This window comes from Acomys minous, assembly GCF_964271855.1.
Source record: "Acomys minous genome assembly, chromosome: 17".
Classification (NCBI taxonomy): domain Eukaryota; kingdom Metazoa; phylum Chordata; class Mammalia; order Rodentia; family Muridae; genus Acomys; species Acomys minous.
In genome coordinates this window covers 26,322,262-26,349,798 of record NC_140500.1, presented here as the reverse complement: position 1 = coordinate 26,349,798, position 27,537 = coordinate 26,322,262, and the positions used below count along the sequence as shown (strand labels likewise).

The window sequence follows — 27,537 nt, the reverse complement described above, 5'->3', positions numbered from 1 at the left end:
AAAGACAATGTGATTATATAGGGCATACATCTTTAATGCCCTTTTCATGTAACTATGAATATTCTCTGGTGATATATCAAAAACTGACAAATTGCAGCCCCCTGAAGGCTGGTTATCTGGACTTCTGTCACCTTTCTGGATTTTGTGGCACACTGAAGTCCATTGACCTTGACCTTGAGTGAATCTCTCACCTATACATGATTTTGTGACAGTATTTTATTGTCTGAAAAACACTGCGTCACTGAGCCAAGGGAGCAATGGCTTTCAAATGTCGACAGTTTCCATCAGACCGTAATTTTTCTAAAGCATACTCACTGATATCACCACAGATCTCATCTGAAAAGATTTACGTATTGAGGCACTGAGGAGCTCATGGCCAATTTTTAAAAAATTAATCTCAAAAATTGTCATTGTCAACAATGTATTCCCTTGTTTTCTTGAAAGTTACAGGAAAGTCTTAATTTTGAAAAAGCCTGTCCAGTTACTATCCGAATAACCATAGTTTGGTTCATGTTTCTTTCACGTTAAGCTAATGCTCTGTCAGGCGGGGTGTCAAAATAAAACCCCTGGGCTGGATGAATGGTAAACCCAGACGATCCTAGCACTGGAGACCCCAAGGCAGGAGGAGGGCAGGTTGAAGCCCACCATAACTAGACTCTGTCTCAAGAAACAATACTCCACCTCGCCAATAAACCACAAATTCAGCCCAACTCAAGCACAGAACATTTTTCCTGGAGGCAAATACAACAAAAGCAACAGCTCCACTTTATCCATACTTTCTCTTTCCACCCCCCGACCCACCGCATAACTTAGAAAGGATACCCAGAGACTGAATTTTAACAAAATTAGTAATTTTATCAAGTGACACCTGGCTTCAGCTGCTTGTCAAGTTTTCCAGAGAACGCACAGCAGCAATAATACACTGCCTCGTGGTACAGTCTGGGGTCTGCCTTGGTTCAATATCAGTGCACCTGTCCTCAGTGTGCACACGTCACGCAAGTCTCAGCATCGTCGTGGCCAGTCTTCAGGCCTCTGAGGCTCTCAAGGAATCGTTCACAGATATTGGGGAGCACTCTTTAAGAATCCTCAGAGTTCTTTTTGGTATTATGTTTGATTGGGTTGGGTCATCAAAGAGCCAAAGAAGAGCTATGCCAAGGCGTGGGCCATATCCAAGAAGGAAATATGCATACAGCTCAGGGGCTCTTTAAGGAAGAAATAGAGGATAAAACTGGCTTCAGAAAGTCTGGGCTTCCTGTTGCCAAGGCAACGATCCTCCGCGAGAGTGGCCGGGCGTCGATTGGCGAAGCCTAGCCTGGCTCCCCAAGTTCCGGAAGGTGGCCCCCGCTGCGGTCGCTCGCTCGGCGGTCGATTGAGGGGGCTTCCTGGAGGCCGGGCAAGAGGGCGGGTGGGAAGATGGCGTCCGTGGCGGCAGGTGGCCGGCCTGGGAAAGGGCATGAAATCAGCCTGGCAGCCCTGCGGCGCCACGACCCCTACATCAGTCGCATCGTGGATGTGGCCAGCCAGGTGGCTCTGTACACTTTTGGCCATCGGGCCAACGAGTGGGTGCGTGCAGACGCGGTGGCCGCGCGGACGGTGGGGCGGGGCAGGGCGGGGACGGGGCGGGGGATGCTGGGCATGGCTAAGGGGAGTGGGGGCCGGTCCTGGTGGAGGGTGGCCTGCGCGACCCACGAGTGGGTGGGGAAGCTGGAAAATGAAGGTGCAGCCGGAGCCGCTGAGAGCAGAGCACAAGCCTAGAGGCCCGGAAGACAGAAACTCTGCAGCAGCGGAGGGTAGAGCGGAGCCCCAAGCTTAGATGGGCGCAGGGAAGTCCGTCCTCGCCGAAGGGGAGAAGCTAGAGTCAGAAATGCACGACAGGCACCCACCAAAGAGCATGCTTTGGGGATTAAAGAGGAAGTGGGTATGGGTGAGACGCCCCAGACTTTGGTGTAGGAGGCCATAGTTGGTAGGCTAACCATTTCATTGCATTTCACAAGATCGAGCCCCAGCCTACAGTAACTGGATGAAGTTTAGTTTCCCTCACAAGTAAAATGAAGTTGGAATGAGAGACAACTTAGTTTTGGCCTAGGCATTGATTCGTATCTTTCGTAAGCCTCCCCTTTGAATATAAAGATGTCATTTCCTCCCTCTTTTGTGACTCTTGTCCAAATAGTCATCTGTATGTAACCATCGGTCTTAGTATAGTTTAACGGGATATGAGGAACAGTTTGCAAGGAATTCAAATGTTGTTTTGTTTTTGGTTTGTTCGCCAAGTCTGGAGGAAACATAAAAATGTATGCAAAGAAAACTTTGATTATTGAGCAAATTTATGATTAGATATAGGCTTTATAAGAACAACCCAAAAACCATGAACGCAAAAAGGATGAAGAAGGGACCGGAGATGGAGCTGGAGGGAAGGCACCTGTTTCCACCCCCAGGACCCCTGAAAAAGGGCCAGGAATCAATTCAGATAGTGTTGTCCTAAGTTCTTAACTGAAGCGAGGCAAAGAATTCATATCTGTTCTCTTGGTAGCTGAACCCGAAGGGGAAATGTGCAGAATTCTAGTGTCCAGGGCTCTGAATATTCATGGCTAGATATACTGAGGCCATTTTTCCTGGTCACCGGAGGAAATTACCATATGGCCGTTAATGTAAAGGGAGTTTCTTCCCTGAAACTTGGATTTGTGTGACCATACTCCACATGCACTCTACATTACTTTACTTTTCTCTAAGCAGCGAGTGGGTATGCTGAGACCCTTAAATACAGTTCCTCATGCTGTGATGACCTCCAAGCATACAATTATTTTCTTTGCTACTTCATAACTGTAATTGCGCTACTGTTACGATTGTAATGGAGATAGAGGTTTGTCAAAGGGCTTGGGACCCACAGGTTGTAGTCATATGGAGGTAATTCTGTAGCCCTGCTAGAATAGGACCCAGTAAGAGTTAATGGTGTAAATTGGCTCAGCAGGAGGCTCAGTGTAGAAGACCCGAGCTGTTGAAATGCACAGTGGGAGTGTTCCCCCCTGGGTAGCAGGTTTCCTAAAGCCTCTTCACAGCCCTGTGTGCCAGAGACCTTGTAAAATCCCTGCGGAGGGGACCCAGATAGCCGGTGAAGGCCAGCAACAAACGCTGCTGCCTCGGAAGTGTCACACTGCTTTATTTACAGGAGTCTTGTTTTCCTGCTTCCTGGATTTATTTTCTTCAGACAGGGCATAATCCATCCAGTAAAAGGTCACCCTTTCAAAGTACTAATCTGGGCTGTGGTTGCCTGGCAAAGGAGAGAGACCTAGTTCAACAACAGAGCAGTCACTGGGGACAATCAGGTTGTCACTGCTGTTCTCCTGTGCCATATCACTCAGATCTCTGCATGGAAGCCTTTCCAATGTCAACCTAATAAGTACACAAATCTTCTTAGGAATGAAAGAGAAAGTATTTGCAAGAAGGCAGCAGGGGAGCCCTTATTTCATTGGACATCAACATCAGGTATTCAGATGAAAAATAAAAGGTGAACAGAGGATGAGCATCAAGAGACTTAGAGCAAAATGAAAGAGCATGTACTTAGCATGTAGAACATGTGCTTACCATGTAGAGCATGTGCTTAGAATGTGCACAGCCCTGGTTTAATCCCCAGAACACGCACATAAAGGCACAAAGTATTAAGAGTTTTGCCGTGACTAGAATGGAATTTTAGAACTAAATTTGTTCCCTTTTTTTTTTTTTTTTTTTTTTTGCCAAGAAAGACTCCCTCCCTGAAATACCCTATTTGTCAATGAAAGCCTATAGCTAGCCAGACCATTTGTTCTCAGCTGGCTTTGATTCTCCCCACACACCCCGGTGACATTTGACAGTATTGGGAAACTTTGAGGATGAGGGTATTGGTGGCATATGCCGGCTAGAAGCAGAGGTGTTGCCACCTGCCCTGCAGTGAGCAGGCATGGATGTAGTTAATCCAGAACATGAGCAATGCAAAGCTGGAGGCATGGCTTAGAACCACACGGGTCCCTTCTTTCCAGTTGATAATTCTGAGTTTTGTGTGCGTCACAGTAACTACACTACATCAGAGGTGTACTGCATCAGATCAGAGCTCTGGATGAGACCCTTGACAGCTGTGATAGTGCCTGGAGCTGCAAAGGCGGCAATGCTGCTACATGTGCCACGAAGAGGGGCCGCTTCAGAAAGATAGAGGGCCCATGTTTCGTTTATTTTAACTTAGAATGTTGAGTAAAGTTGAGATTGCGGTCAGTTGCTCCAGATGTCAATGTATTTACTTCTAACAATTTAGGAACAACATCGTTTATACTCTTCATTGTTTTGAATACTGAACACGTGTGGGGTGTTGCACGCTACCTTTACTTTCAGAGTTTAGACTAAAATACCCCAGAACAGTGAGCTTACAGTTTGAAGTCGGCCTTACCTAGAGGATCTGAGGAGAGCTAGTAAAATCCTGTTTTAACTATTGCCATACCCTAAATTCAGTGATTTGGACAGAAAGGACAGAAAAGAAAAGAAAGAGAAAGAAAGAGAAAGCCTGGCTGCCTTCTAAGCCAGTTTGAGCCAGCACAGCTCTAAAGGCAATGCAATACATTTCCAGAGCTCCTTTTAGCCAAGTAAGGGCTCTTAAAATGCATTTTTTAATTACTAAAAGATTTGAGTCGTGTAGGCCAGTTATCTTTTTTAATGGAGAAGATGAGACAGAACAGTAAATGCATTATCCGAGTGTGATCTGGCAGGAAACCTCACTTCAGGCTCATGCTGTAATTACTGAGCCATAACCCCTTCCCAGGAGCAACTCCAAACAAGACTCACATGTGAGAGTTGTCTCTGTGAGTTGTAGCTAAACTTCTTATTTCGGATTATTCTAAACTAAAGTCATTAAAGTTTTTTTTGGTTTTGTTTTCAGTAAAGAGAATTTTTGTTGCAAGGGGAAAAAGAGTAATCAGTTGGAAGCATTCAGCTTAATGTATGCTGGTAATATGAAAGCTCCGATGTGCATTCAAAGTGAAGAGGCCCCGGTCAGATACACTAGGGAGCCTGACAGTACATGCACGCAGGTCCCTGCGCCTGTCTCTGTTTCAGTTTCCCATCCGTGTGACCCATAGTACCACGTACTTGGCTCTTGCAATTTCCTCTTAAAGGTGTTGTATACTGCCTGGACAGTTGCCAGCTATGTTAGTTCAGCTCTGAACGGCTTTGCTCTGAGCCCTAAGAACACGTTGGGCTCCTGGGTGATGCAAGCCTTCTCCTCTGGAGACCACTCTTCAAAACTCCCTGCACTGTCACCGAGAGAACAGCTGTAATCAAATAGATTACGCGAAAAGATCGTGCTTTTAAGTCTGTGCCTTTAAAAAATGTTATTCCAATGTTATATCTTTTTGTAAAAGAATGTATCTTGCATCAGAATTATAGAGTACTTAATTTTAAATTATTTAGGCAGTGAATATTATAAAATATTGAGGCCTTAAATAGGATAATAAAATGTTTAAATTAAATTATGTAAATACAAAAAGAGCTCCATTGCGATGTGCTGACAACAGGATCCCAAGGAGCCCAAGTTCCTCCTGTCTGGGAGAAATGGAAGGAAAGCCAAAAGGCGCAAACTCTCTTTCTAACTTCACCACCTCCCCCAGATTTCCCCTGGCAGTCCTTGAGTCCTAACTTGGTAATAATATCTCTGTGCAGTGTTCTTTCTAGCCTTTGGCCAAAGTAACTCTGCAGTATTTCGTGCCAGGAAGGTGTTCGATCACTTGGAGAGTCTAGCATAACCCCTGTCTGTCTCGCAGTCAGAACACAGTTATGGAGAGCTCGTCTGGTCTCCTAGTGACAGGGCATGGCGGCGAACACAAGATAAAGTGAAGGGGATTGGGGTGCAGACACCAGTTACTTTGACAGCTTGCTGGGCATGCACCTAGGAGGCTGGAGGAGAAGGCACACGCCTGCCATCTCTTCTCTCTGATGAAGTGGGGAGCATACTTTTCTCTGTTCCAGCCAGGTGGGCCCCTCATACAGTGTTTGGGAAAGAGAATAGTGACCAAGCAGTCCCCACACAGCAGGCCCTGGCCACGTCACAGTCCATGCCTTCCCCTTCCTGGTGGCCCCTCTCTTGTGGCCCAGGTGTGGCACCCTGGTCCTCTGCCTTAGGATGACGCGCACATACAGACGGGCTGTGTTTGCTTTGTTTCTAGGAGAAGACTGGAGTGGAAGGGACCCTATTTGTTTATACAAGGTAAGAGTATTCTATTTTTAAAAACGCTTTTTGAGATATTTTAGCTTAATTTTGTCACTTCTTGAAAGGCAGTTTTATTTCAAAGAAGTACAGCAACCAAATCCGTCTGAAATTACTAGCTGGCAAGAGGAATAGTGTAACACGTAATGTCACCTGGCACATTCTGATGATACTAATTTTAGGATGTAATTCCAACTTAAATCTTAATATTTAGTTTAGCAGTACCTAGGCATCATCTGATGCCAGTGAACTGCATGCAGTTCTTTAGCATGCTGTACTACCAGGACATGAGAGCTACAGTGTTAGGAAAGCTAAACTAGTCAGCGTTTGGAAGGGGCTTTGTGGGTCACCTTCCCTCACCCTTAACTGTTTAAAAAAGCACACCCCAGGATTGACTCTGCCTCTCAGTCTTCCACTGTCTAGTTAATGCTGTTTCAGGATTAATTTAATTAATAAGCTCACGCTTTTAGTCATTTTTTAAAAATCAGGTATCATTAACATCACCTATGCACGCAGACACACAGTATTATACTGTCTTAATGATTACATTTTATTCATACAATTTCCACATAAATGTCTTATCTGAATTCCGACAACTAGTGGGAACACATAGATTAAATGCAAAAGTAAACATAAATAAACAAAATACAAAAATAACCCTGGTTGATATAGCAATTTCACTGAAGAAATAAGTATATATTTACCCATATTCCAGTTTAAGATAAACACAATGCAGGATATACCATGCCAAGAGCTGGTTGCTGTATAGGCCTCAGTGTGCTGTTGTGGTTGCGGAAGGCATTGTGGAAGGACTGCTCTTAGGTTGAGCCTCCTGACAGGAAGGAAGGCAACAGCAGACCTCCAGAGCCTCCTGTAGAAAGGGGGCAGTAGGGATTGATTCTGGTACAGAGGGTTTGCATCAGCGTAAGTGGCGCTGTTGGACAATGGCAGACTAAAGATCCTGACTTTTATTTTCCTAGCAGTAGGGAGCGACTGAAGGCTTGTGGGCTGAGGATGCTTAATACACTGTGAGAAAATGCATGGAGAGCCAGTGTGGTAGCATCACAAGGAGGCACTTGTTCTAAAAGAACGTGGAGTTAGGCGGGATGTGAAGAGGATGATTGCCTTGAAGTAGGCAGGGGATGATGGAGTTGGGACCAGAATAACTGAAGCTGAAATGAAAGTCTGCATGAGCAGAGGATACGGTGACATTGAGACATGGAGCCTCTAAGTAAATGCCAGCGTTTGAGCTGAATGACAAAATCGTTGGCAGAAGTCAAATAGCAAGGGGGAGGCAAGGGTGGGTGTCAAGGATGGGGTCTAAGTTTCTCCTTGACCTCCTTGTGTACTTTTCAGAGCAGGGAACACAAGGGCCTCAAGCTTACCCACTTTTGCCACTGAGCTATACTGCCCCGCCCCAGCCTTGGCTCTTTAGGGTTTTTGAAGTAACACTTTTCACAGTGGTCTCGGTGAATTCAAATGAAGGAATCCAGCCAGTTGACATAGGGTTATTGTTGGAGAGATCGGCGTTGTCTTAATAGGGAAATAGGTATGAGTTGATGGTTGAATTTTAGGGCCAATAGAGACATAAAAAGCAGAACTGGGATAGCCTTAAGAGGCCAGTTGGAGGCAAAGTGTGGGAACAGTGGGAGAGGGTGTCAGCTGCCCTGTCATCCAGGGAAAGGAAGCAGTGGCTAGCAAGGCTGCAGTAAGTCTGTTGTGTAGGGTTTTTAATCCCCTTACAACTGAGAAGAACACCCTTCCCCATTTTTCAATCTCCTTCCTGAAACTATCTCTTTGAGATAATACCTACCGCCTACACCACTTCCCACATGTGTGCCCGCCCTCCCCACATGTGCACGTGTGTGTGGTCTGGTGAAGTCTTGACCTTAGTGTGGAGTGACAGCAGTTCGCGTTAAGGAAACGAGGCTGCCTGTCCACCTGTACTTCTTTCAGAAGTATTTTCAGTGCAGCTGGCATCTTGACTGTGGGCCTGTTGGATAAACTGTGGTATAGTCCCAGGCCGCTTATGCCATGAGACATATTGCTATTGATATACATGAAGGTAGCTCACCTTACTACCTTGAGAATCATTTCTCACCGAACGTGGTGGCACATGCCTTTAATCCCAGCACTCGGGAGGCAGAGGCAGGCAGATGTGTGTGAGTTCGAGGCCAGCCTGATCTACAAAGCAAGTCCAAGACAGCCAAGGCTACCCAGAGAAGCCCTAGCTTGAAAAACCAACCAGTCAAACAAACAAACAAACAAACAAGAACCAAGACTCATGTCTTCTGCCTTCCCATGTCTTCCTGTTCATGACAGAGTTCATGAAGACGCGGCTAGTGGGATTGCTGTAGTTCTGAAATTTAATGTTCAGGGCCCGCTGTCAGTCTTAATGCATTTTTATCTCTTCTGCGGTTAAAAGAGAAATCCTTGGCTCTGGAATGGAGGCTCTATCTACCAGCGCTTTACCTCTTTGTAGGATAAAAGATTGCCTTCCATCAGTTAAAAAGTTGGGGCTTTAAAAATAAAACCCTGTAAGTGGCAGGGTAGCAGTGTTGCACTGTATCAGTATAAAGTGACTAAACATGAGATAAAACTAACCCTCTTCCTGCTTGTTAGTGACAACCCAGAAGCCAGGTTAACTTGAATGAGTGAGTACAGCTCTGTTAGAGGTGAATGCTGTGCTGACTTGTCATCAGAGCTTTCTTACTGAATTGTGATATAGCTGTCGCCCCAGCACAGGCAAAGGCACATGTGATGCATAGCACGGGCCCTCTGAGCCCGACTGAGGGGGTAGCCAAAATTTATTGAATACAGTGAAAAATAAGGTTCATTAAAGGTCACAATTTTACCAAGAAAAAATTTATACCAGCTTGTCCAGACAGCCGTTGGCTCTGTGTTGAAGCGAACAAGGCATCTGCCCTCTGGGCGGTTACTTAGTTTGTATCTAGTCTCGGGTTTGTTGACAGTTGCCTCATTTCCCTGAAGTTCTCAATTTCAAACTGACATTTGCACTTTCAGTGAAAATTACCTTTTTGTGCAGAGGATATACACTCGTGCACACTAAAAATGATGGCCCTCAGGACAGTGGGTAGTGCATAGACGCTGGCGGAAGATCCCTGGCATAATGGGTCCTGCTTCCTATGTGTACAGACTGCTTGCGGAAACTGGATGCACACAGCAGCGTTCAGAGCCAGGGTCGGAATGTGGCTACGCTGCAGGTTTGGCATGCTTAGCAATTTGTCTTTCCCCCTGCTCCATGATTTCCAGGTCTGCCTCTCCAAAACATGGATTCACCATTATGAATAGGCTCAGCATGGAAAACAGAACAGAGCCCATTACTGAAGACCTGGACTTCCAGCTTCAGGGCCCTTTTCTTCTCTACCGAAATGCCACGTGTGAGTGTCTCGACACAGTGCTAGTCCGTTTCTGACATCTGGCCAAACGTCGACCGTCGCTGTGTCCTCCCTATCTTCTGCATTTAGTATTAGTGACTAGAGGGTTAACATTTGTTAGCTTGGAATCAGCTTTTTTCTTAGAAAAGTTTAAGCAAGAGTTTCCTTAAGCCCTGCCTTGAGCAGCTCTTTTGCCTGTAGAGTGAACTAGTCGTTAACTTTAATCCTTAGCAGGAATGGGGGACGTGGGCAGTTGGTCAGGAGACATGAGAGGGACACATACATGGCGTCACTGAACACAGAATTAATGATTTGTTTGGTGGCAGTTTCCCCTTGTGTATCAGAGTGAAGAGAGATTGAGGGAGAGGGTTTATATTTTTGGGAGAGGGAGAGGGTCTATATTTTTGGAAGACTCTTTTGAATATGTGGTCATTGAAAAGCCTAAGTGCAAAGAATTTTGGCCTTTCTGCGTCTCTTAACTGTACTGGTGAGATTGCAGCAGGTAACTAAAAGGTCCCTGACGGACTTGAGATGAGGTAGCAGTTGCCTGTGCGGTGTTCTGTCCTCATTTCACTCTTGTGTCTTATCTGACACCTGTGTTGGACCAGGGAAAGACTAGGGAAGCTGTCAGCCTCAGGCCTCCTCACCATCGGAGCACACTGCTTGAAAGGTAAGTACGTACGTGACTGTCACAGAGACTTTGCAATCTAGTAGTGGTTTCTGCTCTTTGAGTTGTTACTAGGGAAGTGGCTCAATGGGTAAAGTGCTTGAACATGAGGACCTGAGTCCGACACTTCAGTGTGAGTGCCCACACACACACAGTCCATGGGTGGCAGTGTGGGAGGCAAAGTCAAGTGGGTCCCCACTTGCTGGCCTGCCAGTTTAGTTAAAACGGGGAGATCCAGGTTCAGTGGGAGACCCTGTCTTAAAAACTAAGGTAGCTACCGGGCGGGGTGACGCATGCCTTTAATCCCAGCACTCGGGAGGCAGAGGCAGGTGGATCTCTGTGAGTTCGAGGCCAGCCTGGTCTACAAAGTGAGTCCAGGACAGCCAAGGCTACACAGAGAAACCGTGTCTCGAAAAATCAAACAAACAAACCCTAACACACGCACGCACATACTTGCATACAACACACAAATACAAAAAAGTGCTTTGCAGACGTGGGGACCTGAGTCCTAATCCCTGTCACCCAAATACAGTCCAATGCAGTGATGTGTGTCTGTCATGCAGTGCTGGGGGTAGACACAGGCACACACGGGGCTTGTGCCCATTCAATCTAGCCTGAATGGTTAGTTCCAGGTGTTGTGAGAGACCTTGTCTTTAAAAAAAAACATGGAAAAGTAGTAGATGAAGGCATGCTGACATCAGCCTCCAGCTTCTATACATTCTTACATTGGGGAGCACACACACGCACACACACACACACACACACACCTCCCAACACACAGAACTTGCTTACTGTACATTATTCAGAATTTTAATAATGCAGTATAAGAAATATTTGATGATAATCCCAATGAATAGTTTAAAACTAAATGTAACATTTAATACATTAAACATAATGCTATATTTAATTGTGCATAATTAGGTTGTCATGATAAATGTCCATTCCTTGAATTTTTATGAGAAAAAAAGTAGAGCTATTAAAGCTAGCTGTAACATGACTTACCAATGATAGGTTCCATGAAAAGAAAGATTTTGCAATATTTTTTTTCAAAGTAGTTTGCTGCTGTTTCTTCACGGCATGCTTATAGTTCTGTCAGAATCTTTAAAGGATATTATATTCGGGCTGAGGAGCTCACTCAGTAAAGTGCGTGTTGTGTAAGCATTGTCACTGTGAGTTCGATTCCCCCAACCCATGTGCAGAGCTGGGTGTGGTGGTGTATGCGCTTCCAGTCCTTGGGGATGGGCAGGCCCTGGGCTGACTGGCCGGCCAGCCTTGCTGAGCTTTCCAAGCCAGAGAGACTGCCTCAAAAAAATAAGGTGGGCAGCACCTGAGAAAGAAGACACTGAAGTAGATGTCTGGCTTGTACACCCAAAAATTACTATGTTCTGTGTCAAATTAACATATTCAAATACTAATAAAGAAGCCACAAAAGTTAATGTAGAATAGGGACTGGGAGACGGCTCAGCGGTTAAGAGCACTGGCTGCTCTTCCAGAGGCCCAAGGTTTGATTCCCAGCATCCACATGGTGGCTCACAACTGTCCACAACCACAGTTTCAGGGGACTCCACATCCTCTTTTGACCTCCACAGCTCCCAGGCAATAAGTGGTTAATATGTATAGATGGATGGATGGATAGATGGATGGATGGATGGATGGATGGATGGATGGATGGATGGATAATAGAAATAATGTAGGACGTATGATAAATGAATACTAATGACCTATCATAGTCATTTCTGGTTGTTCGTATTTTGGATAAATAATTGATCTAGTCACTATCGATATTTTAAATTCTTATGTATTTTATTATGTCATATACTGCACCAAAAATTTAAATTTCTTTAATGCGTTGATTTATAAAATAGCTTTCGTAAGTTTCACAGGGCCTGTCTGACAGAAAATGTTGTGTGGAGTTAGTGAGCTCACAGTAAGCCTCACTATCTCTAAGTGTGCTTGGGATGGCATCAGCAGCCCCCTGTGACTGTTGACCTTGAGTGTGGCTTATCTGAAGGAACAGGACTGTGTGTTTAAAGCACACAGCATGTTTCAGAGTCTTAGCACAATAAACAAACAAATAATGAATAAATAAATGAAAGAAGACTTTTTAGAACTTTTTATATTTGTTAATGTTAAAATGGTAATCTTTTGCATAATTGGGCTAAATAAAATGTATTTTTTAATTTACTTTTACCTTCTACTTAGTTGTTTTTAATTTAAAATGGCAGGTATGGCCCATAGCTGTGGGTCTAACACTTCTGTTGATGAGCCTGCTCTGCTCTCATTGGCATTTTACAGATGAGAAAAAAATGAGGCTTGCAGAGAGGTGACAGCCCCACATGGACACCTACAGTCCTGCCCCTGGGTGCTGTTCACACCCCTGCATTGCTCCCCCTGCTGTTCAGCATGGGTACGAATGGAAACCAGTCTTTGGGATGCATGGATGGTTGTTTCTAATGAGTCCCCATATTCAAATATGCAACTCAGTCTCCATGTGAGTCCCGTCCTATGAGGAGCAGGAGCTGTCCCTGCCATGGACTCTGCCCGCTCTCATCACCTCCCCCTGGCGGGGTGCCTTGCCAGACCTCATTGGAAGAAGATGCAGGCAGTCCTGATGAGGCCTGATAGGCTGGGGTCAGTTGATAGGGGAGGAGGGCTCCCCCTTTCTAAGGGTTAGGGGAGAGGGGATGGTGAGAAGAGGGAGGGAGGGTGGGACCGGGAGGAGATGCGGGAGAGGCTACAAAAAAGTAAATATTTTTAAAAATAAATTATAAAGATGAAATCAGTTAAACAGAGAATTGAAGGCATTGTCTTTTCCCTCTTCTGCATTCATTTTGCTCTGTTTTGTCCTCCTTCGTATTGAATGCTGACTGCCTCCAAAACCAGTCACCTGGTCACAGTTTATTTATCAAGGGTTCTCAGTCCCTGACATCCTAGGTCCACTGAAAGTACATCAGGCGTGTGTCAGGGTCTGGGTACTTCTCAAATGTTCCTTGTAGCTCAGATATTTATGTAACTCTTGCATTTGGCTTTCTAATTATCCAGGGAGCTGGCTCCGTGCAGGGTTGTTTCTCATGGTGGCCACCTCACTGGGGTCTGTACAGACCTAGAGGTCCTCGGCCTTTGCCTGCTGCACAGGTCGTGAGTCATGTCTGCCATTGCTGCAGAGTGGGGCTGGAACAGCTGCATGGCCAATTTTCTCACTGAATTTTTTTAGACTCATCAGATGAAGAAAAAAGTTAATTAGATGAATCTAGAAAGAATGAAATAAGAAAGCAGAAAAATCCCAAACTCTTCATTTAATTAGTAAAGAAAAAGCCATTTCATAAGTAATTTTGAATTTTAATCAAACACAAAATAGATTACTTTATTGTAGTAAAGGGTTTATTGTCTGAGTTTCATTGGAGTTGATTGAAATGAAACTTGACCTAAGTGAGCTTTCATTTATTTGTTCGTTTGGGGTTTGTGTGTGTGTGTGTGTGTGTGTGTGTGTGTGTGTGTGTGTGTGTGTGTGTGTGTGTGTGTTCACATGCACATGGATTGCAAGGATGTGCACCTATGTGTGCATGCAGAGAGGTGTCAGAAATCTTCCTCTGTTGTTTCCTTCCCTATTCCTGTGATACAGGCTCTCCCACTGGACCGGAAGCTGCTGTTTTCACCAGGGTGGCTGGCCTGCCAGCTCCCAGAATGTGCCTGCCTTTAATACTCCCCTCCTTCTCAGGGCTCGGATTCTAAAAATAAGATGTTAAAAGCAGATAAGACAGTTATTAAATCTGGGGTGAAATTGCATGCATTCATTTGTTCTACAGACATGTACTGTCTGCCAGGCACTGTGATGGGCTTTGTATGGGCTATCCTATTAAATTCTTGTAACTTTTTGTTGTGAATGCTGTGTTTTCTGTTTTACCACTGAAGATACTGAGTCTGGGAAAATATCTCAGTGGCTAAGAGCACTGGCTGCTCTTCTAGAGGACCCGGGTCAACCCCCAGCTCCCACACGGTGCTTACAACTGTCTGTAACTTCAGTTCCAGAGGTGCCAACTCCCTTTTCTGGCCTCTGTGGGCACCAGGCATGCAAGTGGTACACAAACATATATGGAGGCAAAACACACATAAAGTTTTAAAAATAATAAAAATCCAAACTATTATAAGTGCTGAAATGACACTCAAAAAGGTTTGGATTTGGAGTTTTCAGCTGCTTCTCAGGTAAGGTAAGGTCAAGTGCAGATTGTGGGTTTTCAGTTGGAAATGAATTACAGGTGAAGTCTACACAAATGGTCCAATATAAACAAACAAACAAAGCGAAAATGGAGCCCAAGAAACACTCTGGTCGCAAACATTTCCCATAAGGAACACAGAGCCCCACAGGCAGCGCAAGTCCAATGTAGATTAGGAAACTAAAAAAAGGATTTATACACTGAAGAGTCTCCCCTCCCCTCTGACCCCCTCCTCGCTCCCCTCTCTTTCCTCACCCCCCTCCTCTTCCCTTCTCCCATGGACCACACCCCAGTCCCCTGCTGAAGGTCTCTTGTATTAACTGTCTAGTAATGTGAGTTCATGCTCAGGCCAGGGAGTTCAAGACCATGTGAGACCCACATCTCCCTTTACCACCTGCACTGACTCTTCGTCTTTGTTTTTGTCACAAAATTCACCTTTTCAAATAGTCAGTTTTCTCGCAGGGATGCAATTTTCTAACATCCTTTTTACAATCCTTTTCCTAAAATAGTATATAATAAGTAATAGTTTTTAAATATAATTTTAAATATTCTCTTGATGACAATTAAAGTACATACTTTAATTTATTCTGGAGCTTCAGCTAAGTTGTACATGTGTATACCCATAATAAATAGCAGCAGTAAGAAAGTCAGATTTACAAATAAAGGGTGAGTGTACTTTAGAAGGAGCATCGCTCACTCTACTAAGAATGCAGTCTGTGAAACCTTTGGCTCTGCCATTAAACTGCCATAAATCAGTAAGTTACTCTGTAGGCATGAGTAATAAATTTCAAATCCCTGTGGACAGAGACTATATTCTATATTTTAATTGTGTTCTGTGATTCCACATGGGCCTAGAGAAAAATGGATCAGGATGAGAAATAAACATGCAGACTGCAAATAATCCCCAGATTATTTATACCAATTCCAGAATTGTGTGTGTGTGTGTGTGTGTGTGTGTGTGTGTGTGTGTGTGTGTGAATATGGTGGTTTTGTCTATCATTCTAACCATCAGTGTGCTTAAAACAAAGCTTTGAAGCTGTTCAGTTCAGAAGCGGGGGCCACAGGCTGTCCAGCTCTCAGAAATGCTTCCCTATGCCTCACCTCATGTCGGAGTGTCAGCCCTGCCTGTTATGCTTATACAGAGCATCAAGCAAGGCTGAGCTGTGGGTTCCCTCACACGTTCGGGCTCTTGTTTTGTTTTTTGTTTTGTTTTTGAGACAGGGTTTCCCTGTGTAGCCCTGGTTTTCTTAGAGCTCTCTCTGTAGGCCATGCTGGCCTCAAACTCACAGAGCTCCACCTGCTTCTGCCTCTAGAATGGGACTTAGGCTTCTTAAACGTTCTAGACTCCAGGATATTTAGAGGAATAAAAGTCTTCCAGCTCAGCAGGTTCGAGAGCCCTGAGATTTGCCACCTCTAACCTTAGCATCATCTAGGCTATCTATATAAAAGGAGCTAAAAGGTTAAAAGCAAACCTAATGGAAATGTACTACAAGAAAATAAAAATTAAAATCTCATTGTCTTCCCACAGACTACCAGGCTTATTTTTTTCCAATTTAGGATATTTGCTGGTATATTGATTTTTTTTTTTTTTTGAGATAGGGTTTCACCATGTAGCCTTGGCTGCCCTATATTGATATTCTTAAATAGTATTTTTTTTTAATTTTTAGATTATTTATTTTCATGAGTATGAGTATCTTGCTTACATGTCTGTCTGTATACTATGTACATTCCTGGTGCTCATACAGGTCAGACAAGGGCATTAGGTCCTCTGGAACTGGAGTTACAGATGGTTGTGGACCACAATTGGGTGTTGGGAAATGAGGCTGTATCTCTGTAGGAGCAGCGCGTGTTCTTAAGCAGTGAGCCACCTCTCCAGCGCTCTCAAGTGGTAATCTGTAACCCCTTTTGGACCCTAGAATCTGATTCCTCCTTACTTCTCTTCTCTCCCTCCTGCCTTCCTCCTTCTCCCTCCTCAGATGTGTTTTCGATTGCCTTCCACGAGCCAGGTGTCATTCTAAGGTCTGTGCATTGTGGTTCAGTCTCAGGATGTCTGTGCACACCATTTTACAGACTTAAATTCTAGGGGTGCCGTTGAGCTCCTGAAGCCACCTAAGGTCAACACACCTCTTTAAAGTAATTAGCTAAAAGTCCTTGAAACCTTTTTAGACAGAAACTTGATCTTTGCAAGAATAACAACAGCATGCTTTTCTCTTCCGGATCTGCCTGGTAATATAAGAGCCTCATGGGAAACCCATCTAATCATAAGTAACGCAGAGTAGGAGACAAGGACCTTGACTCTCTATATTCGGTCAGATAGGAACTTACACTCTTCCTGTGTGTGGTAGGTGTGATGCTGCCCTCGGGGACCTGCAAAGACTGCAGTGTACCTCTTAAGAAGAGCAGAAAGTCTCTTGAAAGTGAAAACCTACTCCTTGGTCAGAGAGTCTCGGTTTGTGTCTTTAAGCCACCATGTCCACTCCGGGTGAGAGGGCCCTCTGTACTATGGCCCTTTGCACACCTGCTACCACTGGAGTGATGAAACTTGTCACTCTGCCCTGAGACCCAGAGTCATTATTGTTTGTTCTGTCCGTACTCTGCTCCTGCTGGAAGGATCCAAACTCTAAAGGAGACAGTTTATGTGAAAACTGGCATTCCGTCAATTACAGGGAACTCCGAAGATGTCAAGTGAGGCAGTATTTCACGTGTGAGTACTGAGTGCATCTGATAGCTCCTGAGGCAGGGTCCTGTCAGCACCCCACACTGCCTGGGCAGGGCCTACCCCTTGCCCACAGCCCTCAGCCTAACAGGTCTGCACTCGCACTGTAGAAGGTTGGGCACTCAGGGGTGAGACTTACATGAATTTAGAGGGAAGATTATTATATATATGAAGCTCACTCGGTGGAATAATATGGCACGCTTGGGTGAAAGAGAGTCCGTGGGGCAAAGCCACATATTACAGGTAGTCTGCCGCTGCTGCGGAATAAAATCTAAATGAAGTCACTTCTGCTTTGTCCTCAGCCGTACAGACATGGGAGTCTTGGCATTACCAGGAAATAAGCATTCACATGGTGATGCTGGTTCAGTTTGTATGCTGCATTTGTGCCTTGTAGTTGTTCAATATATTTTGTGTCAGAGAGCCAAATTTGATATAATGAAAAGCCTAAATCTTGGCAAGAGAAAAACTGTATTCCCAAGCCTTCGTCTCTGTGCCTTCTGAGAGAAGCATCTTTCCCTCCTCTTGCCTCAGCGGACAGAGTGGGCAGTGTGGCTTCAGAGAGTTGGTATACATTTTGCATTCTATTTCTGTATTGCTGAATTTTGTTCAGAAATCACAAGATAGTTTCAAATAATCGTGTTCTAGAATCAAGGTTAGTTGATTCCAAAGGGAGTCTTATGTTTGTGGTCCAGGAGAAAGAAAGCAGTTAGGCCGTGGGCTGGTGCTGGACTCACTGCATACACAGCACCTAGATCTCATCTCAGAACAGAGCTGCAGCGTGACCTAATTGTTCTCAACATAAAGGGTGTCGGGAACACTTGGTATCTCCTGTACCCACAGAAGATAAAGGTCAGAATGACAGAAGTACGGAGCCTCTGGGTCACTCCTCCCCTCACTGGCTACATAGCCTCCGTGCCAGACCTTAGAAGCTTTCCGGTGCTGGGGTGGTTTCTAGTTAAACTGTTTGAGCAAAGCGGCCCAGTCATCATCAAACACATGCTCAAATCATCCAACTCAAACATGAGGAAGTCTGTGCTTCTGGGATTTCTTTGTTTTAAGGAGAACGATTTTTGACCTGTAGAAATACTGTTTTATGTTTAGCTTTAAGCATCACAAACTCTAATTATGAAACAGGATTCATTTCCCTTCGTTAATACACATTTACAATAATGCTTTTCAGAATGCTACTGGAATAATTGAGATAACGTCGGTGCAAGTAAGCTCAAGGTTACTCTTATAACACGTGACTAGCCTGTGAGTATCATAGTTGTTTGCTACACCATTGCTCTTCCTGTAAGGAAGAGAAATACGTTGTTTGTCTCTCAGTTGCCAGTGGGAGAAGTAGTCAGGCAGGAAGAATGACAGGGTAGAACCGCTGCAGTCATAAACACACGTAAAAGGAGTGCATGAGTGGCTGCCCAGTGCCAGGTCAATAAAACTATGTCATCGCTATTAACTCACATCTGAATGGCAAAGCCCTATCACTGCTGCTTACAGTGATAAGAATGTGAAGGGCTTGAAGCAAAGTCAACCCTTGGCCAAGTTAGAAGACTACCTGCCAGAGGCCGTGTGACCTGGTAGAGCAGGTCACTTGGCAGAGAACTCCAGCCCATCTGGCCCGTGATGGTTAGTTAAGCCAGGATGGATATTAACCATGGTAAAGGCTATGGACCTTGGCTAGTTGGCGTGAACAGACACCTGTTGCCGGACTCCACATGCTGTGCTGTTGAAGTCCTCCAGGGGCTTGTGGTGTGATCCAGGGAACAGATGTGTACATGCTTACGTAGGACATTTCTCCTACAAAGATACACAACGAGACTGGGAGCAAAGAAAACCATTGAAAGTTTATCCCAGGAAGAGTAGAGAAGGATGGGGTTTTCAAGGATAAATAGGAGCTCAGAGGCAGAGGGAAATGGCATAGGAAATCCATTTGGTAATTGTGGCTCAGATTTTGAAATTTATCAGCAAAATTATGAATAAAATGGAGACAAACTTGAGTGTCAACAAAGCAGAGTAAATTGTTGCTGTTTCTCTTACTGTTAATCTAGGGTTTTTCAGATTCTTAATTTTTTTGTGTGTGCATTTCTTTACTGCATTAAACTTCTTAGAGTAAAGTAACTTTTGCCTGAGAGAAATAAAGTGAGGAAGTTAGTGTATAGTGAAGCTAGCTCTGCCCTGAGAGGATGTTGTTTCCCCGCTGAGGAGGGCAGGGACTCTGAGATGAGGAAGTCTCATGACACGTAATAAAACTCTTTAAAAACTAAATACGTTTCTTACTTTTAAAGTAACAAGTTCTATATTGATGGTTGGAAATGCATATTAAGTCAAATTAATATAATGCTTTCTGTATAAGGTTTTTATTTAATAGCATTAACTTTCTAAAACAGTACATTTATTTGGGTGTGGGAGTTTGTTTTTACTAGGCAGGTTTTCTGGTGTTGGCGTCGAACGTTCAGTGGTGTTAGTTGCCATTAAACAGCAACCGCTTCTCGTCTGCTGTGAACCTTCCAGTGTCCCAAGATCATGGGATCAGGGCTGCTGATTTGTGAGTCGCAGTAAAACTATGTCGTATGAGAAGAACCAGACCCGGAGCCAAAGATAACAATGCTGTGTAGCTGCTCTGAGGCCAGCGAAGATTTTGTTTTACAAGACATGTCCGTGTTTGGTCAGTAAAGCCAGCGCGGAAGGGGAATGAAAGAACATTACTTTAAAGGCATTAGAGAGCACGCCCCAGGGAAGCAGCGCTCAGCACAGCGCTCCAAATGGGTAGAAGGGCAGGACTGACAGAGCTAGCCCGCCGCAGCCTCGGCTTCGCATCTATAGAGCCAGGACCCGGCCCTCGGTGCCGCTCTGGAGCCTTCTACTGTAGACACCGCAGCTGATACAAGCCTCTCTGGCTTCCCTCCTTCCCTCAGACTCCCTTTATTCCTATTCTGAAAAGCCTCTGTTTTTAAAAATGCAAATCCTGTGAGTTCGAGGCCCGCCTGATCTCCAAAGTGAGCCCAGGACAGCCAAGGCTACACAGAGAAACTCTGCCTCGGAAAAAACAAAAACAAAAACAAAGCAAATCCCAAGTAATCCACAACATAAATTTACCATGAGGTCAAGGCCAGCATGGACAACACAGAGAGTAACATTCCAGCATAGGCTACATAGCAAAACACTGTCTCAGAAGAGCAAAAGGCTGGTGAGATGGCTCAGCAGCTGAAGGTGCTTGTTGCCAAGGTTGCTGACCTGAGTTCAGTCCCAGGGTGCACATGGTTAAAGGAGAGAACGGACTGCCTGGGTAGCCTCTCACCGCCGAACACTTATACATACAAGTAAACAAAATGGGAGTCAAGTCCAAACAAACCCAAACACAGACTAATTCTAGTCTTTCATAGCAAAGCTTAGGTAGAAATCAAATCAAAGCATGAAAAAGGGTTTGTTTTGTTTTGTTTTTTGAGATTTTGTGTGTCTAATTTAGAGAGCTGTGAGCAGCATATCTTAGAGAAAATAGGTGAAATTGAGGAAAGGGCCCTGGCTGGCTTGGCTCATGGAGTTGTGTGGCCGCAGAGGCTTCTGGGAGGAGGAGTCTCTCAGATGCACACTCCTAGTGGCTGCAGCCCCTTTATGGTTGTCTTTCTCCTCTAAAGCATGTGACGTTTTTCAGAAGGATGGGTCTATGTGCATGCTTGCCGCCAGCCTCTAGGAAATAGGCCTCTTTAGCTTGGTCAAACACAACAGCTTGAACTGGGTAAGTAGGACAGTAAACAGAAAATACTGTGTTCGAACAGAGTCCCCCAAACAGATGTTTACACCAGTTACACATCTGGGTTAAGATTGTTATCCTGCTCATTTGAGGAAGACCAGAACGCGAGTGGGGTGTGAAGAGATTTAAAAGGTTTTGAGTTATCCTCAAACACCCAAATAAATTTGCAGAACTGACTACTGCCAGGTTCCCAGTAAAAAGAGAAGCGAGAGCTTTTGAAAGCAAAAGAATTGGCCTGACCCTTTCACAGGAGTAAAAAAAGATGGGGGAGAAAGGAAGGAAGGAGGGAAAGGAGGGGGCCTCCAGGTGAGAAAGCAAAATCAAATCAGAACTGCCATTTAAAAAGTTTTATACATTCCTTAACACATTTACATCCCGCTTGCTAACTATGTGGGTATAGGCTTTCTTTAAAAGTTTAGCCCAAATCTTTATTAAGTAGTTTCACGTTGAAAAGTACTTGGCATAAAATAGAAAACAAATGGTAATATCTTATTAAGTAGAAACATTTAGTAGCATAAACAAGATCGGGGGAGGGGCCCTAAGATCATTCACCCAAAATGAACTGCTGTGCTCTACTAATGGAAGTCAGAAGGCCCAAGTGAAAATGTGCATTCAAGTGACATTTGACACTGCCTCTGATGACCGCTTAATTGGCCCACTGAAGCTTGATTGGCTTTTACCTTTCCCCCTGAAGAAACATAAGAATTGTCATATTCTCTAGTACAGTCCGCGTGCTCACGCTTGCCTATGTTGGCCCACAAAACTCAGATATAGACTATGATATGGAAATTTCACTCTCCTCAATCTTTCTTATGGAATTGAAAGGACAACGGACGGCAGGAGGACACCAGATGACGTGTATTTTACCACAGCAAGGCTCTTTTCTGTGGAGCATTGTCCACACACAACATCCGGAAAAGGGCAGTGCCAGGCAGAACTTCACACCAGTGAGGCCGGAAGTCCCGGTTAAACTGCAGTGATTGTGCAGACATGCAGGAGCATGTGCTGGTGAGGAACCTTCTAGCAGCCTACTTTCTAGGGGAGCTCTCAGCTCACTTGTCCTTTCTCTGCTCCACTTGGGGTTACTTACCTCCAGGAGAGCTGTAGAAACAGTTGAGTTGAGCTTCGCGGACCACCTTGCCCTTGAACTTGCCTTCTGTTTCCTCAGACAGGGGACTGGAAAGCGGTTGGTATGGTGGGGCAGACGGCTGAACAAGGGCCCGAATCATTGTGACTTCCAGCTGGCTACTAACAACTAATTTCACAGCTAAATATTTATCCCACTTGTAATTTTCCCTTGTACCTTATAGAAATTCAGAAGCAATTCGTGTGGCCACATTTGAGGGCCGTAAGAGCTCATATGGCCCCAGCACTCCTGTGAATCCAGGCGTTCGCGCTCAGGCTTAAAGTCCTGAAAACACGCCTCCTTTCTTGCCTCTCCTCGGCTGCTTCTTCCGCCTTTCTGCTGTGCTCGGACCCGTGCAGAGATGAGCCCTGCCCCAGTGGGTGGAGCCTGGCATGGAAACGGGAAAGAAATGGCTTCTGTCAGCCTGTCAGCTCGACACCTCCCGAAGACGACGAGTTCTGGCCTTTGTATATCACCACAAGCTGTCTGGCACAGCCTCTTGTGTGGAAGGGTGACAGGCCTGGTGGGCTGAGCCTGGGCCCATGACACAGGCGACTCGAGCTGGAATGTGCACGTCCATGGACTCACTGGGCCGCTGAGCCGCACAGCTATTTTAAGGGCACAGGCCCAGTCCTCTCTATCTTGGTGCTCCTTTTAGTAGCCAGGAATGCTGGTAAATTTGTGTTTTTATCTTTCCCTCTCCCTGCCTATTTCAACCTTATGTTAAGCTAAATATTAACTAGATTTTTTTAAAAAGGGCTGTTTCAAATGATCCCGTTCGGAAGCTAAAAACCATGTTGTCCTGTAGATAAATCTCCACGCGGTCCTGAATAGCACCGGCAAACCCAGTGTTTCCAACCATTATGCTCCAGCATCTGATGGTTCCCGATGCTTTTCTGCCCTAAACTTGTGTGTCAGCATCTCATGGTAATGAAGATGTCAAAAGGCTTTTGTTCGTGCCAACAGTTCCTTGGCATCTTGCCCTTATGGAACTCCAGTTCCTTATGTCAGATGTCACACAGGAGGAAGAATGGCACCCGGGATGCTTGTTAGTATGGTCTACTGGTAAGACACCTGTTGCCACCGTCTCTGCCGCTGGTTTTAGTTTCTGGTTGCACTGTGGGTTCCTGACTTGCCATTTTGGAAAACTTACTTTCCAAAGAAGGAATGAATTCATTGCGGCTGAACAGCCCAAAGCACCTCTTGTAACTATGACAAAAGAGTCAGGCCTGTGAATGCACGGAGCTTCTCACAAGGCTGGGTGCTAGCAGTCCTGCCTGGCCTTACCAGAACAGAGCACTGGAAGCTGTAAGGAAGCTGAGTTGGGGTGACTTCCCGGTGAGTTCGAGGCCAGCCTGGTCTACAAAGTAAGTCCAGGATAGCCAAGGCTACACAGAGAAACCCTGTCTCGAAAAACAAACAAACAAATAAGTCTTGATGCAAAGGTTTTGTTGGATGTGAAAGTGCTCACAGCACACTGATTTGAGAACGGTGATGTTCTCATTTTCCTCAGATTTGTCTGAGTCCCTAAGACGAGTGTGTGTGTATGTGTTTCTATCTGAGAGAGTAACCAGGCTGAAAAAGCCTGGCCTTCCTCTCCCTTTGCCCTCTTCCTATGTAGGTGTCTGAGGTACAGATTCTGCATACAGGGGCGGGAGAGGTGACTTATGGGAAAGAGCATTTACTGCTTTTCCAGAGGTGCAGGCTTGGTTCCCAGCACCCACATCTGGAAGCTCAACTTCCTGCAACTCCAACTCTAATGCCCTTTCTGGCATGTGTGTGACACACACACACACACACACACACACACACACACACACACACACACATAAAAATAAACTAAAAAAAAAAGACTCTGCATGCACTTGATCAATACAGAAGTGACGTTTAAAGTCTTGGTGATGACTTTCAGCAAGTTGGTGATTTGGGTTCATAAGGCTTCCTTTTTATATTTAACAAATCATTAAGAAGGCGTTTCCTGTACCTTTGGATGCTCGTATCAGCCCTGTCCTGAAGCAGGGAGGCCAGGTCTGGCCATTGTGACATGAGTGAGGAGAAAAGGACGTTCCTAGAGCACCAGAGCTGTCTCCATTCAAAATAGTCAAGTGCTTTGAAAGTTGAAATTTTGTGTTTTCCTTTAAAGTATTTTTTGCTAATTTTCATTGCTCTGTCATTACTGTTGTTTTCAGTGAAGTTTTGCTTAGTGCCCATGTAGTTATTGTAGTATTAATGATTATTTGCATATATGACCAGGACCTAAGCTAGCTAGGTAAACACTACATTTAATAGACATCTTATTTGAAAAAAAAATTGTAAGTTCTCTGCAGACATTTTTAAATGAAATTCGTTATTAAAATATATTTTCCTAGTTCCTTATCCTAATAACTCACAGCCAGTTTTTCAGTTAACAGATTCGTTGGAGAAGGAGAGGGAAGGAAGTTTCTAGGCATAATTTGAGCATCAGGTTTCTGAATATTTAAAAATAAAGATGAAATGTGTTTGTGAAATGTGCAAATGGAATATAGAGACAATGAAGCCTCAGAACCAAGAAGTTGAGGACTCCTGATCTCATTTTCAATCTGTAGCCACTGTTTAAGATGCATCACCAGCTGCCTGTTGGGTTAGAGGCCACACTGTAGGGGAAGCTGGCTTCAGTGTGACACAAACCCGGCCGCACTTCTAGGAGCAGATGCTTGTCCTTTGGACACAGTGTCTCACGTAGGCCTGGCTTTAACTCCAGTGCCCACTTTCATTTATTAATAGTTAATTAAATGAATCGATTCTGTAACTAATTATTATATATTTTCATCTCAGACGGAAAGGGCATTTCTCTCCATAGTGTGGCTTTGAAGATGCTTATGGCTTGTTTGATGTGTTTTTTTCCCAGTGTCCATTTATGGAATTTGGTTTTATGATAAGGAAGAGTGCCAGAGAATTGCAAAACTAATGAAACAGTAAGTATTAAAAGGCCGCGTGTTCCCTAGGAGCTGGCGCTTTGGTTCTTATTTATAAGTGTGTAAAGCAGCCATAGCTTTACCAGGAAGTGCTTCTCAGCCATTGTCTTCAACTTGACACCCCCCCCACCCCCCAATACTGGACGCTGCTGAATATATTAAAAAAGTAAGAAAGGCTTGCTGTGCCTTCTGAAGGTCCGCCCTGCACATAATGCGCCTGATTGCTGTGCCCCGTGTGCTGTGAGCCCTTGCACTTGTTGGTTTTCTTTGGTACTTTCCTCATTTGTAAATAAGTAGTATTTTCTCTGCCAAGTTATGTGTCCATGCAGAATCCTCCTGAAAGGCTGCCCCGGCCTTTAACACCCCCCACTTCCTGCCTGCCCTTTAGCAGCTCTCCTTTCAAACTGTTTATACCTCAGAATCCCCAGGGCTTCTAACACCAAGTTCTTAGAATTGTCTTTAGTTCCCATCTCTAGGGGTAAAAAAAAAAAAAGCCACCACCCCCACTAATCTCTTTCTCACATGCTGGATCTAGACGCTTCTACACTACATTACTACCTGGGTTTCCTACCCCTGGCTTCCCTGAGTGCATCAAAACGAGGCCCAGGTGAGACTGGGGGGGGCTCTGACCTGTTACGCCCAGTTATACTGCAGTTTATGCAAATAGCCAAGAGCCTCAGAATGAAGTTTCCTAATGAAGCTGACTCTCTGCCTAGGACAGCTGTTCCCCACTTGGATGTGGTGCTCTGTCTGCAAAGAACCAGTATTCATTTCTAAATCCCAGGACGGTGAAATGAAAAAGTGACCCCCACAAGGAAATGAAAACCAAGGAACACGTTTTTATAAATAAAATTGACTCCTGAAACTCTCACTTGTGAGAGCTAATTTTAGGCAACCAGCTCAAGTCACAGATGGTGATTAAGTGTGTTCAAACTGGTATTTACCACCATAACAACTAGTTCCTTAAACATTTCATGTTGTTGTAAATTGTGCAAGGGGTAATAATAGCAGGATTTCATATGGGTTAAAGAGTACCCTGAAAGTCAGTGAGGCGGTTGTGGCCGACCTGGTAGCACTGTGCAGTGACTGCTCAGGCAGGAAACTGATTTAGGATCATGTGGTCAGGGATAGAATGGGACCTTAAGGGACCTCCAAATAGCCAGAGAGCTGCAAGGTCTGAGGTGGTCCAGTCCACCTTGCTTGACCTCAAGGCATTTTGGAAGGGGGGGGGTCTCTGTGCCGTGCTGGCCATCCTTGTTGTGTGCTCTGGGGAAGGCTTCTCCTTTCTGCTGCTGTAATGGAAGAGCAGTCATGGCTGATGTGTCCAGCAATGAGCAGGCCTGTGTTTGTTATTCTCTTCATAAAACGGGCGGGGCAGGCTAGCGTCCGCAGGCCATAGCTTGCTGCCTCCTACCGTGGGTTTGCATATGTGGCCAGCTGACTCAAGACCTCTTCTCTCGTTTTCTGTTTCCAGCGCCTTGGCAGTCTTTCTGAGATGGTGCTGATGGGATGGAAACCCTTGGGAGAGAATTGGAGGATAGCATTGGTTTTTACTTTAGTTTCCTAATATTCATCTGCCCTTGTTTTTCTAGCCTCACTCAGTGCGAACAGTTGAAAGCCCGTCATGGGGCTGGAGCAGGATCCTCCCCAGTGACCCTGAACTCAGGAGAGAGCCAAGAAGTGGATATCTTACAGATGCTGACCAAAGCCAAAGATGAGTACACGAAGGTGAGTCCTGCTCTTCCGTGGGATGGTACTTAACCGCAGTGAGCGGGTCGACACAGAGGAAGACTTAAGGCGCTTCAGAAGCCAGCCAGACGACATCAAGATAGAAGGTGTAGACTGTTCGCTTTTTAAGTAAATGAAAAGGTACCCTAAGACATTAGTAGCTTTCATATAAGCAAATTCTATTGTATTCAGTTAAAAGATCTACTAGATTTACAATGGTGATATGTAAAAAAAAATTCAGGCCTTTGTTGATGGGGCAGGCCGTCATCCCAGTGTCTGGGAAGCTGAAACAGGAGTGTGCTGAGGTCCAGGTTAGCCCGGTAGTGAGACCTCTCAAACAGTCAAAGCAGGAGGCCAGCAACAGGGCTCATTGGGTAAGGGCACCTGTCGCCAGGCCTCTACACGTGTGCTGTGGGGCCCTCCCTCCCCAGAGAATAAATAAAAGGTGGCTTGAAAATTATACAGAAGTGTATATCCTGTAAGCTAAGGATTAAGAAGATTGGATGTAAAGTTGTCAGTTCTCTTTTATTCTATAAAGTGTAGATGGTTTCTAAATAAATGCTGCTGTTTCCTCTTCTCCTTTTCATAGAGCAGACAAGCTGACTGTAAGGGGAAAATAGGCAAGAAGGCGGGGTGGGGGGGGGTGTAAAAACCAGCATTGTTGGCAGGAGGTAGACTAGGGGCCATGAAGCAGGCTTTACCTGATGCTAAAACTTGGTTATGAAAATGAGGATACTGTGGATAGTTGGTATGCCTGCAT

At 44.9% G+C, this 27,537-nt stretch overlaps 1 protein-coding gene across 2 annotated transcripts in view; it reads left to right on the top strand.

Annotated features, from left to right (window-relative positions):
• Window positions 1–1,336: 1,336 nt before the first annotated feature.
• DCP1B (decapping mRNA 1B) overlaps window positions 1,337–27,537 on the top strand; it is a 37,810-nt gene continuing 11,609 nt past the window's right edge. Inside the window, exons 1-5 of one of the 2 annotated variants that reach the window (XM_084766429.1) lie at window positions 1,337–1,563; window positions 6,183–6,223; window positions 9,497–9,624; window positions 24,983–25,049; window positions 26,642–26,777. In XM_084766429.1, coding sequence (XP_084622555.1) covers window positions 1,414–1,563; window positions 6,183–6,223; window positions 9,497–9,624; window positions 24,983–25,049; window positions 26,642–26,777 — 522 coding nt within the window. In that variant the 5' untranslated portion in view covers window positions 1,337–1,413. The remainder of the gene's footprint in view (window positions 1,564–6,182; window positions 6,224–9,496; window positions 9,625–24,982; window positions 25,050–26,641; window positions 26,778–27,537) is intronic. The other variant, XM_084766430.1, reaches the window with a different exon arrangement.